Source organism: Pleurodeles waltl, chromosome 4_2 (genome assembly GCF_031143425.1).
Source record: "Pleurodeles waltl isolate 20211129_DDA chromosome 4_2, aPleWal1.hap1.20221129, whole genome shotgun sequence".
Classification (NCBI taxonomy): domain Eukaryota; kingdom Metazoa; phylum Chordata; class Amphibia; order Caudata; family Salamandridae; genus Pleurodeles; species Pleurodeles waltl.
The window spans coordinates 411,790,616-411,808,965 of record NC_090443.1 but is presented as its reverse complement, the minus strand read 5'-3'; the positions used below and the strand labels follow the sequence as shown (position 1 = coordinate 411,808,965).

Below are 18,350 nucleotides of genomic sequence, written 5' to 3'. Positions count from 1 at the left end.
GTGGTGGGTTAGCCTGGGTTCCCTGTAGTGGTGGACACACTGCTGCTTGACGTGTCCTGGGGACAGAGGTATGGGCCCGCTGGGTGGGTGCTGTGCTGGTGTTTCCAGAGGGGGGAAGCTCTGTGGTGGCCTGTGACTGTGTGAGGGGAACCGACTGTCCCGAGGTCCCCGATGGGCCGGGCTGGTCATCTAGATCCAGTTGGACAGAGCTGCTGTCATCACTGTGGGCCTCTTCTGTTGGTGGTGTGGACATGTGTGGACCCTCCTGTCCGGTGACGTTGGGTAGTGGTCCTGCAGGGGTGTAAAAGGATGTTTATTACATCTGTGTGTGCCATGGTGTGCAATATGTGGGTGACCGTGTACCCCAGTGCTTGCATTCCTGTGTGGGACCTTGTGTGATGGTGTTTTAGGGGGGTGTATGGGTATGTGCAGTGGCCATGCATTGGTGATGGGTGTCCATGCTTTGTTGTTGCATGCAGGGCTTGGTGTTGGGATGTGTGGTTTGTGATATTGGGACATTTGTGAGCAGTTGGAGTGATGGGGGTGAGGGCGAGGGTGGGGGTATGTGATAGCATGCAGATAGGGTGGGGGATGTAATAGTAAAGATTTGACTTACCAGAGTCCATTCCTCCATCTACTCCTGCGAGGCCCTCAGGGTGCAGTATAGCCAAGACTTGCTCCTCCCATGTTGTTAGTTGTGGGGGAGGAGGTGGGGTTCCGCTGCCAGTCCGCTGAACCGCAAGGTGGCGTCTTGAGACCACGGAACGCACCTTCCCCCGTAGGTGATTCCACCTCTTCCTGATGTCATCCCTATTTCTTGGGTGCTGTCCCACTACGTTGACCCTGTCCACTATTCTTCACCATAGCTCCATCTTCCTAGCTATGGAGGTGTGCTGCACCTGTGATCCGAATAGCTGTGGCTCTACCCGGACGATTTCCTCCACCATGACCCTGAGCTCCTCCTCAGAAAACCTGGGGTGTCTTTGCCGTGCCATGGGGTGGTGTGGGTGATGTGTGGGGTGGTGTGTGTAGTGATAAGTGGGGTGATAGTTAGTGGTGTGTTGTGTGAGGTACGTGGAAGTTCTGTGGGTAATGGTATTGTGTGCCTGTGGATGCTTGGTAGTTGTTTGTGGTGTCTCTCTCTGGCCTTCTCTCAGTGATTCTGGTCGTAGGGGTTTGTGGGTGATGTGGGTGTGTGTTTTATATTGTAATGGGTGTGTGGGAGTGGTGTGTGTATGTGTATCAGGTTTGTGTATTTCAAATTGTCCAATGTGGATGTGTTTTGTAAATGTGTGTGTATTTTGAGCCGGCGGTGTGTACCGCCAATGGAATACCGCGGTTGAAAGACCGCCGCGTGGATTCGTGTGTCGTGATAGTGTGGGCGTATTTCTGTTGGCGTGACGGTGGAGGTTTTGTTTTCGCCGGTTTATCACTGACCTTTGGTGTGGCGGACTTGTGTGGGTGTCTGAATTTTGGCGGATTCCGAGCTGTGGGTCATAATAGCTGTGGTGAATTCCGCTGCCACGGCGGTGTGTTGGCGGTCTTCTGCACGGCGGTAAGCGGCTTTTACCGCCAATGTTGTAATGAGGGCCATAGTTCTGTGCTTAATTTATACCCTGTGGAGCCAGGAGGCCTGATTTCTAAACCCCGTGCCCACTCACAAAACAAGTAGGACCCTGAGGTAATGGCTCTCCCTCCTCGAATCTCAATTACGTTCTGAAAAAAACACAAGCTGTGTGTAAACCCATAGTAACCCTCATTCTGAAAGCTATAAATGAACTGGACCTTGACATGCAATTCCTCCTGCTAGTTAAAAGCACATGTTTGTGGTACTGACTATTTCATGAACAGTCAGATCCAACTCGAAGCAAAGACACACTTTTTGTAGACCTTGTGGTTAAGATCTAAGAGTCCATGCGGAGGGGATTCCACCTGACTGGACTGTCAAAGACAGTGAACAAACACAGAATCCGTGAGCGGTGGCAATTGGGGTGGCAGGTCAACTTTTCTTTGTTAGTCATCATCAGCGAGTGCCACCATTTTGAACATAGATTTACATTTACATTCATGAAAAACAATTCTATCAGAGTCTTCTAAAATCAGTTTAATATTGACAGGCATCAGTTTTACACGCATGAAACATTGCCTAATTCTAAGTACTCTATCTTCCTACAGTAACATGTATAGTTTTATACTGGATCACTGAGGGTATCAATAAGCACAAGCATCTTTAATGCCTTCATACTGTTATACAACATTTTCCTCTTTATTCTATTTGTGAAGTTGTACCTTTAACTCACTCCCCTGTCTTTTAAATGGCTGGTCTTATTTGCTTTCTCTTTATCTAGGTTTTAGTTATGTTTTTACATTGAATTATACTTGCTTGATTTGAATGTGAAGTCATAAAAAATGCAAACATCCTTGTTTATACTATATACTCTTCTGCAATGCTTAATTTGTAAAAGAATAAGCACTGAGGCCCAAATATTTCTCAGAAACCCACCAGGGTAGCCAAATACCAAGGCTGAAATACTTCCTACCAGGCCATTGTGTCCTTTAAGCCTAAATTACTCCTTAGGTTCTAACATATGAAGGCATTCTTTATCCCTAGCAGTGATAACATTTTTACCCAGAGATCTCAGAATGAGTGCTTTGGGAAAAATCGTTTCATGTTGATCCTGAGTCAAAAATGATGCGGTGGTGCACACGGTTCACGAAGAATATTTGTTTCCATGTACCCCAGGGCTTCCCGTATCTTGCCCCACTAAACCCATGACCTCCAAGCCCAGATTTAGAAAGCCCTTGCATTGATATTGTATCATGAAAGGCAACACAAGCAATGTGAGGGCTTAAGTGATATCTACTAAGCCACGCAAAGCCATTGAAACCAGAAGAACGGTCACCCACGCCCTCGTCAGCAGCAGACTGGACTACGGCAACGCACCCTACGCGGGAACAATGGCCAAGTGCCAGAGAAATCTTCAGCGCATTCAGAACGCCTCCGCATGCCTCATCCTCAACCTACCATGCCACAAACACATCTCAGATCCTTCTCGCCGCCAAAACCTGGAACTACCTCCCCGTCAACCTACGTCTGACCCAGGACCTCCTGACCTTCAGGAAACGTCTCAAGACCTGGCTATTCGAGCAGTAGCAACCACCCCCCAGCGCCTTGAGACCCTAACGGGTGAGTAGCGCGCTTAACAAATGATTGATTGATTGATCTTGTGATGCTCTACGTGTCTTACTAAATCCAGCGTAACGCCTGGCAGCACAAATTGCTGCCTTGCCTTACTCTGAGTTGGGAAGGTGCTCCATCAGTAAAGTGTGGGCATTTCCACGCATCCATCTATGGATTTTGGCACATTCTCAGATTTACTTAAGCTAGTAAACGGCATCAAAATATTACGCCATCCCAAAAGAGTCGTAATGAGGGGACTTATGTTTATTCCTTGTCGTTACTTCCTCTTTCTACATGTGCTTCATTCTGTCGCACTCACAGAAAGAGGAAAATGCCTCTGAGGATTGGTTTTGTGCAGGAAGGTATGCCTTCCTGCACAAAAACAATCCTGCCAGTATTACAGACACCTTTGCACCATGGTGCAAGGCTGCTTATTTTGGCGCTAGGCTTTACACAGTGTGCCAGTGCAGCAAGAGAGCAGGAATATGGTTTCCTCAGAATTTGTGGAAGTATCAGATGTACTTCATCGATACTGATCCACCATTCTTAACCTCCATTCCAATGTCCTTCCTACCTCACCAGTCACATATAGTGAATTAATAGCTATGCAATTATTTGAAAAAGAGCATAACCTCTAAGATTCCCTTCTTTAATCCTGGATCCATCTGCAAGACTTCCATGGCTAGGTAAGGCTAAATCTTTCAACTTGCATTTAGGTTGTCCTCAGCCACTTGGTGCTTCAACAAACTGACGTGATCTGGCTAACTTCCAAATGATGCAGCCACAGACCTAGGCCCTTCACAACTACTAGACGTTCCTACTCTGCCTGGAAACTCTGGCCATACAGGCGTGCGTTCGACTGCGTTCGACTGTAGGTCCCCTTTCAGGCCCTGACCTATGCATTGTCACCTTTTTACAAACATGTTGCAATAAGGCAGTGCACATATTGAGGGTCTTGAAATTCTGAGGGCTGCTTGGAAGCTGCTTGAGCACTTAGGGGGTGATTCTGACCCCGGCGGTTCCTTACCGCCGGGGCCAGGGTCGGCGGGAGCACCGCCAACAGGCTGGCGGTGCCCCGCAGGGCATTCTGACCGCGGCGGTTCAGCCGCGGTCAGAAGAGGAAAACCGGCGGTCTCCCGCCGGTTTTCCACTGCCCTGGGAATCCCCCATGGCGGCGCAGCTTGCTGCGCCGCCATGGGGGATTCTGACAGCCCATACCGCCATCCTGTTCCTGGCGGTTCTCCCGCCGGGAACAGGATGGCGGTATGGGTTGTCGTGGGGCCCCTGGGAGCCCCTGCAGTGCCCATGCCAATGGCATGGGCACTGCAGGGGCCCCCGTAAGAGGGTCCCACTTTGTATTTCAGTGTCTGCATTGCAGACACTGAAATACGCGACGGGTGCCACTGCACCCGTCGCACCTTCCCACTCCGCCGGCTCAATTCTGAGCCGGCGTCCTAGTGGGAAGGGTTTTTGCACTGGGCTGGCGGGCGGCCTTTTGGCGGTCGCCCGCCAGCCCAGTGCAAAAGACAAAATACCCTCAGCGGTCTTGCGACCGCGGAGCGGTATTTTGGAGGGGGGAAGTCTGGCGGGCGGCCTCCGCCGCCCGCCAGACTTAGAATGACACCCTTAGATCTTTACAAATTCACCAAGTACAAGGTATATCGGGTGTCATCCTGCTGCTCAGCCTTCTGCTTATCAGCTGAGAAATGAATCCCTTGACTTAAAGCACCCCACCACAAAACTGACCATCCTGCTTATCTGATCAGAGACAGAAGAGACTCAGACGTGTGCACGTGCGTGTGAAAACCTGCTTTGATCTCACAGGTTCTGTCCAACTTTTAGTTTCTGTCATGCCCATTAAAGCTGTCAAGGTTGCCAATTTGGCTTATTGTTGGATTGGCATCGCCATGGCAGGGCTTCATAAAATATATTTGGAGCACAGTCTCCTTGAGTAACAGTGGCCTCAGTAATTCTCTTGGTGGGAGGTGGCTTATACTTCAGCCTAAGGTCAGCAGATGGGTCATGTTCTTAACTTTTAAAACTTCCCACTTTAGTTTAGAAAGTTGCTGCAAGTGTTTGAACTTACATAAAGTTAACCTTTGTGTCCTGAAGTAAAATGCAGGTTTCCTCCTTAAGGTTAAGGAGGATACAATTGTATTGCAGTCATAGAGACTAATATTATTCTGTCCCTCTGTTCCCTTTCCCTAACATTGATTTTAATTGTTGTGTCTTTCTCAGCTGTTTGTGTTTAGACATGCTACAGTGTTTTGTTATGGATTTGATGTACCATTCAAAATCAACTAATTTCCTGTTGTTTCTGAGTGTGACATAGTCTAAAGAATGATGCTGTCTGGACTACGTTGCATGATGTTTGTTGCATTTAAGTTGTAATATCACTTTGTTTCGTAGGCTGGCTGTCATTACTGCTCAGTTGAGTGGGCTTTAGTACATTGAGCATCTCCTATGCACAAATACTAAACCCAAATTTTTATGAACAAAGTTAACTTCATCAGCATTTCTTAATTTACGCCTCATTTGTAAAAGCTGGTGATTGATCCTTGTTTTATGGGCATAGATTTCATGTTTAGTCTTTTATATACAATGTACAGCACTTAGAAACTGCGGGGTCTATTTACAAAGGTAAACTTACACAACAGTAAATCTAGACATGTACATTTACTGTTACATGTAAATGTACATGTAGCAAAAAGCGTTACATTGGTTGAGTGTACTTTTCTACTGATACAGCGGCACTACTGAGAATCCACTTCTTCAGGGTACTATGACAATGATGCTATTACATCAAAATTATCCCTGTTGAGAACACCACAGGAGAGAATATCTCTACATCAAATATTAATTAGGGTAAATGGAAGGGTTCAAGTAAGGGGTAATGTTAGATTTTTGATTGGGACAGAGGTCAGTAGTAGGCTTAGGGTGTGGAATTAAGTCTGGTATTAGTGTAAGGAGTAGGCTTCTATTTAGACTTAGGTAAATTTAGATTAATATCTTAGTTTAGCATTTGGATTACGCTTTGGGTATGGAATAGGGATAGTAGGATTAGGCTAAACTTCATTTTAGCCAAAGATTTATAGTTAGGCTTAATGGTAGGGTAAGGTTGGAATTTAGGTTTTAGAGTTACAATTGTTACTCTTAGTGTATTTAATGACTTGCTAGCCTCAACTATGTTATTCTCAGTAGTGGGAATTACAGCATAGATGTCTATAAACAGTAGCATTTTGAAGTAGTTACATTCAATGTACGGACATACAACCGGTTTGCAACATATCAAACCATGTACTATCGGCAATAGTCGTAAATCATGTCCTATTTTGTGCATAGTGTAACTGATCTATTTTTGAGAAGGAATCTAATGTAATAGTCACATATCTCCAACCAGTGATAACTCACAAGGTTTGCCATTGCTGTCATTGAGAACATGCATTCCCCCTTAATCGTCCATGACTGTGGCCCATATACCTACCCATTAATGGACCAAGGTATCCCCATCCACTTATGACTACCCTCATTCATGGACGCATAACACCCTTATTCAAGGACGCATCCCCACAGATATTCATTCATCTATTACCAACCAGGCAATTAATCAACCCACCCAACCAGTCACCTATTCATGAAAACCTTACTGACTTAATACCTTTGTTTGCATGCTCATTTTTATGCTTCTCTTTTTCATCTACCTTACTTGTTAATTTCCTTCTTTTCTTCTGTCTTAATTCCTTCCATCCTTTGTCTTCATCCCTTCACTTGTCAAGTTGTTTCTTTTTTCCACCCTTCCCCAACCTCACTCTGTTTTTCACTGTCCTTCCTTCATCTCTCTTTCTTCAGTCCTTCTCTTGCCTCTCTCCTTCTCTTACTTCTTTTCATTGCCTTCTTCCTGAAACTCGTTCCTTCCCTTCTTTTCTTCCTACTCAAGCTTTGACAGCTAATATAGGAATCTGATCTTGACTTAGTTATAATGCTAGCTGTTTTTATGAAGCTAGGTACATAGATGTATATTTCCATGACAGTGTCATGATCTTAGCAGTAATACTATTTCTTATTCCCACAGGAGGATCCTGAGGAGGGCCGGGCCAGCATCTACAAGTCGGTGATTATAAATACCTCCAAGGAGATGATGAGCTTCAGTGACTTTCCCATCCCAGACAACTATCCCAACTACATGCACAACTCCAAGATCATGGACTACTTCCGTTTGTATGCCAAACACTTTAGCCTCCTCAAGTACATACGGTTCAAGGTATTGTACAAGACAATGATGAAAAAACCTTTAAAGTGTGATCATCGAGCCAAGCACTGTAGATGCATGACCACCAGTTGTGACTTTGGAGTTGGCCTAAAGAAATGATTAGAGCAGAGCATTCCCTGAGTGTTTCCAATGGCATTAAGCACATCTTCAAGCAGAGCCAACCACTTCATATGTAGCATGCAGAGCAAAGCCAGTTGGTAGGTCCTGACTAAGAACTAGAGTACAGAGGGAAGGCTAAACAAAACCTGTAGCTCATTTTCAAGTCAGTCTCTTTGTTCCCACTACATTTTATGGTAAAGACAGATAATGTACAGCACTCTTCTCATTTCCAATTCTCCACATCCCCTTAAGATGTCATTAAGCACCCTGGCCTCTGTTTGTCCTTTACTGTGCATGTAAGTACAACAAACTGTAGCTGCCTAGTGTGTACGTGTTTGAAACCACAGATGCAAATTTAGATGTTTTCCAAGTGTGTTTTTTCAGTGTACAGTGCAGCCCAACCTCAACATCTCCCTGTCCCATTTACAAGCAGTGAAAAGGCTGGAGAGAGGCAGAATGTTTAATCACATTAGAATGTAGGACGGGTATTGGAATTCCCAGAAATTTGGCTTTTGGCTTTGTTTTTAAAAATGTTTCTGTTTTAATAATTGGGTTACACAGCATGACACTAGCCCACTTCCACAGAGGAGAGCATCCCTGTGCTGCTCTTGTGCAAATGGAATTAGTCACATACAGGTTGAACATTTTCCAAATGTCTCCAGCAAGCTCTGGCCATTGCTGTGTTCCTGGCCCTGCTAGATAAGTGATAGATATCAATACTTAAGATTCTGGTACCTTCTAATGCACAGTGCATTAATCCATCTAAAATGCTAAATTGTAAAACTACTACAAACACATGTCTTACAATAACAGCCACTACCCTATAGAGAAGCTCTCACGCCCATTAACTGCATCTATCCATGTGTCCACTTTAACACTGACCAGTTATACTTTTGATTCTTATAAACCTCCGAATGAGCCTCTCCCGAAGTCTTGGAGAAACATCTCTCTGAGATCTCCTTTGCCCTCTTTCCACTTCTCAAAACATACTCCAGTCCTGTAGCCAAGCTCCACATCACAAAGAGTCACAATGTCCACAACCAAATCCTGCAGATCCCTTATTTTTGGGACCCTAATCCAAATCAAGACCACCCCAACTCTCCCAGAACACTGAAGTGAAGAGCACACATATCAACCTGAGAGGTGCCTAAACAAATACAAGAGATTGCAAACCTCATAATATCTCAAAGTGTAGATTACTTATTTATCACTGAAACTAGGCTCTCTCTGACCACTCCATGGACATTTGACGTTACATTACCAGATGGTTACACTCAACTTCATAAAGATATAATTCACAAAAATGGAAGAGACCATCTGCTATGCACAAAAACAAGTAGGATTTCACAATGGTGGACACTCTATCCTTTTCCTCCTTTGAATTTCTATTGGTAATGTTCAGATCTAACCAAACCAAACTATTTCCTTCCACATCATCTATCATCCACCAGACCACATACACAGCCATCCTCATTTACAATAATGAAGTCATCACATCCATATTAACATACTATTCAATCAAATGCTCCTAGGAAACATCTGCATACATTGGAATATCTTCAAAAACCTACTGTCATCAAAGCTAAAGGAACTCTGATCAATGCATTATCTCTCCCAACTCTGGTCCAATCAGTCTCCCCACCAGAAAACGTTATCCTCATGGCTAAACCTCTCAATCCCCACTAGATACACCACCACATAGTAACATTCCATGTTACTCTGCATTGGCTTCATAATAAAGACCAATCAAAAAACAACAGAAATCATGAGGAATATTTATTGGTATTCTATTTTAAATCCTTACCTTCGTTATTTTCCATGGGAGGGTGTCTCAGTACCAGTGGCTGGCCATGTGTGATGCTGGAAATACTACTGCTAATTGTTAACTGCAGTAACCTCACAGTCTTAAATTAGATCCCACCCCCTGTTTCAGGGGGGGTGGAGCTCTATATGTAAGTCTACACTTTGAGGACTTTACACTTGTAAATGATGAATAGCCAAAAGCACACAAATTACTCAAAAATGTAAGAGTAAACGTCTGCATGTAGATTTACTCGTTTGCATTTGTGAATAAGCACTAATGGGCTCCTCACCAAAGCCAAATATGTAAAAAAAACTGACTAAGGAGCACACAACCCATTCCACAGCACTCTTCTAATCAATGGGCTAATTCTACACAAAAAGGCATTAGTTTCTAGCTCTGCATATTTGACAACTAGCCATTGTAAGTTCTTCTCCAAAAAGATTCAGAAAACACACATGAAGACTCTTTATCAGCAATCCTCCCTGTATACTGAAGGGGAGCATGCCAAGATGTTCATATCTTTCATAGTTAGACACATCCGGTCTATACTAGGCATAAGGCCCTCCACTAATCCATCATCATATCCAAACAATCCTATGACGCCAAGTCTGATAAAAGTCTGTGCACTAGACATAGCCCCCTTAATGTTCAGAATAACGGACTCTTCCCTATCAGAAGGTAAGTTCCCTTTATTTCTAAAATGTATCAGATGCAACTTCGCCAAAAAAACAACATCACAGACAATTTCATAATCCAAGTTTTTTGGTAAAGTCACAGAAAAATGTTGTGTCAATGCAATCCGCTGCCCCACATGTAAAACAATAATGTACTAACCTCACCCCAATGTGACCGTCAAGGGTTTAAAGATGCCTTCAATGTTACAGTTTACCTTGTCAAAGACACAAAGACATTAAACTACAAAAATCCTATTTTAAGAGACCGCTGTTGTCTTCTTCTCAAAGCCCTAATAAACTTTAGATAGCCTTCAAATTCTTTCATTTTATTACGGACAAACCCAGAGCAATAGGTAGGGAAAGAGCCACTAGACACAAATAGTGCCTAATCCTTAAAAGTCCAAAATGCTAAAATAGGCCTTCGTTTGTCTTAGATTTTGGAACATTTTGCTTGATGAACTCAGATTCAACTGCTGTTCTCCATAAAAACCTAAAATTACATCTTTCAGGATCCATTTTGAGGGCTAATGTTACAATACCAAGTTTTCGTTAATCAACTCAATAACTGATTTAGCTGTGGTAAATTTAGTTCATTAGACGTTTTTCTGTCTCAGAAGTCTGGTCTAGTCTGCTTACTGTAGTATAGGTATATTATACCCACAAGAGCAGTTGTTCCCCCAACCCGTACCAGCACCCCCTGGCTTCCTTGAAAAGTGGAGATCAATGTGCGTATTCATTTCAATAACTGCAACAACGTTTTCTGCAAAAGACACAATTTTGCTATTCGTGGTCACCTGCCCTTCTGACATAGATTGACCAAAACCCACAAAACTAGACTCCATGACTTCTCAACCGCAAACCAAAGGCAGAGCATACACCCCAAAATACATATGTTCACAGATCCACTTTTCCAAAAAATGCAAAAGATTATCCTTTTGAACAGACTCCTGTGCTTTCAAATTGTCCCTACAAACAGATTTCCAGCAAAGACCTCCCAACCAAAGTGCTGAAAATTATGTCCCCCTGGCCACTGCATACCCCAGAGAAAATCATACAGTTCTATTGTACTTTAAATGGGCGTGGTATATCTGCCCATTCACTCTGATATGTAAATTATTTTTTTCCCTTAGGGTCATTGCAGAGGTTTCACATGTTAAAGACCACTGTCCAGAGCTAATGCAGTTTGACCTTCAGGTGAAAGAGTCTCTCACCTTAGTCCAACCTGTAGAGCCATCTTGTTGACCATTCCCCATGTCATGAAAATATTTACGCTCAAGCAAGAATGCAGTCTGACTCAAGGGCCTGTTTCTTGAAGGTAACTTACATTTTTGATTAAGCTTACACTTTTGAGTAAGTTTACTTCTTTTCAGAATTCACAAACTTCACCTTTGTAGTAACTTACACTTTTGTAGTAAGTCTAGCGCTACACATAGCCAACCACTGGTGCTACAACACCTTACCATAGAAAATAATGGCGGTAGTGATGTAAAATAAAACCCCAAAGGGAAACAAGCATTGGCATAACCAATAAGACTCGCCTTTGGGACTTTATAAGTATTTAGCCATGCAGCACATCATCCTGGGTGCAACAACATCTACTGTTCTTTTAACATGGAAGCTTTCACACCAATAGGTATATTATAGCACTGCATTAAGAAGTTCTTCTTTAAAGTGTTTTTGTACAACTGGTAGTCTGAACTCACATATCTGGAAGTGCTTTCATATGCAATAATGAAGAAAAAGGTTTTAGTGAGCAAACAGGAAATTTAGCCATGAGTAGTAGGGATATTCAGTGAGACAAGGAGAACGGGGGATGGAAAAGAGTTTGCTAGCTAGTGAAGTAGGAATAAAAAAAGCTTGAGAGGATTACGGGGATGGAGAAGAGAGAGATAGTACAGTAAGTGAAAGAACAAGTTAGAGGAAGGGAAGAGGGGCAGAGAGAAAAAGAATAAGCAAACAAATAAGAAGAGGAGGAAGAGGATAAAAAGGAGAAAGGAGATGTACTAGGAGGGCAAGACATTTAGGAAGTGAGAAGAGATTGCAGTAAAGCAAAAGAGAAAGTGAGAAATGGAACCATAGAGGGCTGGCTATGTGAGAGTGATGGAATGAAAAAGGAAGAAAACGACGGGAAAGGGAGTGAGAATGATTGTGGAAGAGGCATGAGAGAAACAATGGTGGGCAATATTGAATCCGAAGGAGTGATAAAACCAGAGCAAGCTAGAGAAACAAACATTGTGTATGAGAATGCACTGATGGTCTTGTACTTAGGATAGAGTATAGGATTACTGCCCCGCTGGTAGGGCATGGATAGCAGTAAGACAGAGATCAAACTAAAAACAGAAACCTGCTGAACATACAAATATAACCATAAAGCTGTTCCAAAGGTATTACTTCACAAATAATTGTCATAGTTACTGGGCCATTGGAGTGGGCCATCCTTAAAAAAAAGAATATTATTTGGGGACAAATGAGGTAAAATAAACTATGATTTGGTGACAAAATTGGTAATGGAACTGCACGAATAAAGTGATCATATGCATCTGTCCAGACTCAGGAACTGACTCAAAAATAGTTTAGAAATTAGAACTTAGATATTATGAACATGCCACAGCCCGAAGTAAAAATACACTAAAGTTTGCCCAGGGACTGCTCAAGAAAATGAAAGATATTCAAACCCTATAAAGAGTGCTATAATGGAGTCAGTGCTCAGTTGTAGTAAAATTATATAGCACTGACAGCAATAAAGATTACACGTTTTTTGAAACATCAAGGAACGTGTTTACAAACCTGTTAGTTTGTAGAGCTACACTACTGATGAGTCCCATGGCGCCGGGTTAGGGACAGAGGGGGGGAACAGAAGGGGAGAATGTAAGAGTGGACAAATAAAGAAGGAGCAAGATGAAGGGGAGGGACTGGGAGAGATGTGAGGAAGAAAACGCGAAAACGCGAAGTGAATGCCCAAAGTAAACTCAACACACCGATCAATAAAACCCCGGGTGGTGCTCACCAGCCACTTTACCTTGGGAAATCATGTTGTCTGCTGTATCATGAACAACAAAAACGGACGAGCAGGTCAACAATTAATTAAACCACATTTGGTGGAATGTGACCGACTTCTTTGAATCTTGTGCTGTCAATCTTACGGTAACATCATTTCAAAAGCATGTAAACAAAGAGTTTGAAGTAACTTTGTGAGCATGTTAAATGTTAACATTCAAAATCATTTAAAATATGTTCTTGTCTGCTTTTAACCATTATGGAAGGGCATTGCCAGTGTCCTGCAATCTACAAAACAAAACTGAGCTGGCTTGGCATCATAAAGTGTGTGACAAACATAAAAGAGCAAGAAGCACCACAGGGGAACGATACATTGGAAATGATGGTTCCAAAGTACAGCACATTAAAAAAAAAAACGTAAAGAACTTCTCACAAAAGCTGCAAAGCACTGACTGAAAGTACAGGTCTGCATTTATCTCCCTGCCTTGATGATAGATGCAGAGAACACTGGAAAACTACAGCCAATAAAAGGAGCCTACTCTCTAAACAAGTGTGGATGGTAGGAGGGGTTTAGAATGGAGCAGCAAAAAGTGCTGGGTGGGAGCAGAAAGGAAGCGTCACAAGCAAAACATTTAATATAAATGTAAAAAATCCTAAATCACAGCGCAAGCAGCAGAGAATTGAGGATGAGCAGGAACACAGAGAAGAGGCAGGTGGAAGAGGAAAGAAGAAACTCGGGCAGCATATTTAGTAGCAACTGAAAACATGAGAACCACAAGAAAAACAGATAAAATAAATAATACATAAATCCTAAATCACAGGTGAAAATATCCATAACAAATAAAATGACGGACAGGAGGTGGTGAGGCAGCGGCACCGCACAGGAAAGTTAAGTGAATTGCGAGCAGCAACGGGTGCCAACACGAGGAGAAAATGCAGCGATGGGCAGGAGGAGGTGGGGGGACGGCACCATCAGCCGAGGCAAAAGAAACAAGTCATGCACACACATCAAAGAGCCACAGAAAATCTAAATAAAAAAACCCGGAACAATACACCGCATAAACACACAAGTGAAAACATCCAGTAGTTAGTCCTTGCACCGTAGGTGTCACCAAGCAACAAAAAAATAGGACAAACAAGAGACATTAGCCACTAAAAATCAGTAAGGACTTTTAAAGGATACTGGAATTGAGAAATGACAATCACGGAGTGGAGCTGAACCTCACAAACCATTTACAACAGGTCGCTAAGTGACGGTTCACGCGCTGTCTAGTCTCAACCTAAAAATGTTAAATTAAATTAAATGATTTAAAATACTTAAAGAGGTAAATACATATAAATTAATGTCAAAATATACAAAAAAGCACATACTTGTTCTTTAATTGTACAATATTTAATAACCTAGTTTGAACTTAAAAAAAAGTCATTTGGTTAAATTATTTTGTAAATTCAATAAAGGTTATTACATATTTTATAATTAAATAATAAATATGTACCATTTGTATACATTTTTATAACATTAATTTATGTTTTTAACTATTTCAAATAATGTGCTTTCAATTAACATTATTTTCTGTGGGGTTTTATGTCATGTCTCTACCTCCATTATTTTCTATGGGAGGGTATTGCAGTACCAGTGTAGTGCTGGATTTACTCCAAAAGTGTAAGTTACTGCGAAAGTGGAGTTTGTGAATACCAAAAAGTAGTAAACTCAAAGTGTAAACTTACTCAATAGTGCAATTTGTGAATGAGCCACACTACCCCCATGTCCCTTGAGTTTTGAAGCCCCAAAGACAAGAGATCACTAAGGGGTTGAACTTTGGTGCAACTGACTCTGCTCTCCTACCCTTGGCCCCTGAGCTGATGAAGGCAGACACACAAACAGAAAATACACATTCTGGGCCTAATTTGGAAAGGGAACTTACACTTAAATTTTTTGCTGTTCACAAAATCAGAGTGTACATTTACTTCAAAAGTGTAACTTGCACTTGGATTTTGTGACTAGCCAAAGAGTAGCAAACATGCTCAAAAGTGTATAACTCAAAGATGCATATCCTCCAGATCCTTCAATTTGGTGGAGACATGTAAGCTAAATTTTTGGAGTTAATTTACTCTTGGATTTTGTGAATAACCAAAAAGTAATAAACATACGTAATAATGTAAATTACTTAAAAGTGTAGGTTAACTTTGTGAATCAAGCCCTCTGAGTTTCCACTCTGAGTCCTTCCTCTAGCCTCAGAGCAGAGAAAAACGGCAGTTAGGGAGATAAGAGAGGGGCAAGAGATCAACCCTTTGATGCCATCAAGGGACAAAAGAATATGGGCCAGATGTAGCAAAAAAATATTTTGCGACTTGCAAATTGCGAGTCATAGCGACTCTCAATTTGCAACTCGCAAAATATTATGCAGAAAGGTGTCTCAGACACCTTCTGCGACTCGCTATGGGGTCGCAAAGACCCACCTCATGAATATTAATGAGGTGGGTCGCAGTTTGCGACCCCATAGCGAGTCCATGCACTCACAGGGATGGTGGCCTGCTGGAGACAGCAGACCACCATTTCTGTGACTGCTTTTTTAATAAAGCAGTTTTTTTTTTCTTTTTGCAGCCCGTTTTCCTTAAAGGAAAACGAGCTGCAAAAAGAAAAACTTCCGAAACCATTTGGTTTCGGTTTTTTCAGAGTAGACAGTGGTCCATAGGACCACTGCCTGCTCTGAAAAATATTTTTTATGGCATTCACAAAGGGGAAGGGGTCCCATGGGGACCCCTTCCCTTTTGCAAATGAGTTACCATCCACTTCATGTGGATGGTAACTGCGAGTTGGTTTGCGACCGCATTCGCGGTCACAAAGCAACTCAGCATGGCGATGCGGTCGCAAATAGGAAGGGAACACCCCTTCCTATTTGTGAGTCGCAGCCTCAAATTGCGAGTCGGTACCGACTCGCAATTTGCGGTTGTGCATCGCGTTTGGCCTTTTGCACGTCGCAAACTGCGTTTTTCGCAGTTTGCGGCGTGCAAAAGGCTACCTACATCTGGCCCTCAGGGCCAGATGTAGCAAAAAAATATTTTGCGAGTTGCAAATTGCGAGTCACAGCGACTCGCAATTTGCAACTCGCAAAATATTATGCAGAAAGGTGTCTCAGACACCTTCTGCGACTCGCTATGGGGTCGCAAAGACCCACCTCATGAATATTAATGAGGTGGGTCGCAGTTTGCGACCCCATAGCGAGTCAAAGCACTCACAGGGATGGTGAACTATTGGAGACAGCAGACCACCATGTCTGTGACTGCTTTTAAATAAAGCAGTTTTTTTTTCTTCTTTTTGCAGCCCGTTTTCCTTAAAGGAAAACGAGCTGCAAAAAGAAAAACTTCCGAAACCATTTGGTTTCGGTTTTTTCAGAGTAGGCAGTGGTCCATAGGACCAATGCCTGCTCTGAAAAAATATTTTTTGGGGCATTCACAAAGGGGAAGGGGTCCCATGGGGACTCCTTCCCTTTTGCAAATGTGTTACCATCCACTTCAAGTGGATGGTAACTGCGAGTTGGTTTGCGACCGCATTCGCGGTCACAAACCAACTCAGCATGGCGATGCGGTCGCAAATAGGAAGCGAACACCCCTTCCTATTTGCGAGTCGAAGCCTCAAATTGCGAGTCGGTACCGACTCGCAATTTGAGGTTGTGCATCGCGTTAAGCCTTTTGCGCGTCGCAAACTGCGTTTTTCGCAGTTTGCGACGGGCAAAAGGCTTCCTACATCTGGCCCTATGTGTATTCACTTGAGCAAACCCTGACATTATGTTTATACTACATTCCTGGCCAAACATTCTTTTTAATGAAGGGCATGTGCAACTGTTAACAACAGTCAGAGAGGAAACTTTAATCTGTGATTCAGAAGGTCACGTTAGTGAGCTTCTTTCACAATAAATCAGTAAACTATGTTCATACATGAAAAGGGTAAAGGTCATTCACAATGCTAACCAACTGCCTGAGCTGTTGCAATACAAAAAAAATATTCACAAACATCCCTGACAGAATGTAACCAGAGGCTGAGATCCTTCTAGGTCCAAGTATGTGGTTTACTCATTCATTTTAGTTTGTTCCATTATTATAAAAATGTTGAGTTACACATTGTAAGCATATGTACACATCAAAAACCGGTATATAAAACACAGTCAGCTCATATACAATGTATTTAGCCCTTAAAAAAAATATATATATATTTTGCAAGTGTTTTTGCAAATTTCAGATTGTTCAGTTTGTACAAATAGCGTAAGCTCCAACACGATATCAAGTAGGCAGTATGATACAGTAAAATGTATGTTTTACATTGATATTTCTTATACTGAGACAATACTATGGGCCTATGTACTCATGACTATGCTGACTGAATATATAGAGGACTAGCGTGCAACTACAACTTATCTGACATTTTTTACCTGCTGTATTATATCATTTAAGAATGTAATAAATGTTTCACCAAACAAGTATATTCCTAGAATTTACTCCTCCCTCCCCAAAACTGGTTTCCATACCCACAATACTGGAGGATGGAAATTCACATTCGATTACTGTAACAAAAATATGTAGCTGTAGATATTTAAAAAAATAACACTTGGGAAGTCAAATTCATTCTGTAACTCAAAAATTACGTTAAAGTACCATGATCAGTTACATGCATTATAGAAGCAAATGTAGTCCTTTCCAAGCCTCACATTTTTGGTCTACAAAAATCTCAGTCAGCGTATGATTCCGACGAATGTCCCACCAATCCAATCTACTTCCTTAAAGCAGTTTTTCAGAGTCTCCTTTTATCTCATCTGGACTACTAAAACTCTCTGTATAACATTTTTCCTTTCTACCCCATGTCTGAGGTGCTGTACATATAAATCTTATACTTGGCCTCATCAATAAATCTAGGACGACTATTCATCTTTACTTGCCTCAATGTCTTCCTAATCATAAGCAGAGAAGGGTTAAAGTATTGAGCTTTTGTTTGGCAGCACACATAAATGATCTAGATAAAGGTCCACTCATTTTGCTGTCTACCCTCTGTTTAGGCTTCTTTATTAAAGCTCTGCCAATCTTCTAACCATACTCAGGTTCCACAGATCCAGAATTGGTGTTTGTGCCTTCTCGTTTATCACTGTCAAACACAAGAAAATTATTTGTTTGCAAATTAATGCCTCTCTTACCGTTAGCGCGAGGACCCTCTTTTACTCACTAACCACTGCATTGTAAAAATAGTCAATCATTTTTAAGGAAATAATAGTTTAAGTTCAAAATTCAGTTTAAGGCATAGTTGCAGCACATATTGAAAGAGGAAAAGGCATC

The 18,350-nt window shown here is 42.2% G+C and overlaps 1 protein-coding gene across 2 annotated transcripts in view; it reads left to right on the top strand.

Moving 5' to 3' along the window:
- The window catches only part of LOC138292818 (flavin-containing monooxygenase 5-like), a 373,180-nt gene that overhangs the window by 248,424 nt on the left and 106,406 nt on the right, over positions 1-18,350 (top strand). For both annotated transcript variants that reach the window (XM_069231613.1, XM_069231614.1), the window contains one exon: positions 7,254-7,442. In XM_069231613.1, coding sequence (XP_069087714.1) covers positions 7,254-7,442 — 189 coding nt within the window. The remainder of the gene's footprint in view (positions 1-7,253; positions 7,443-18,350) is intronic.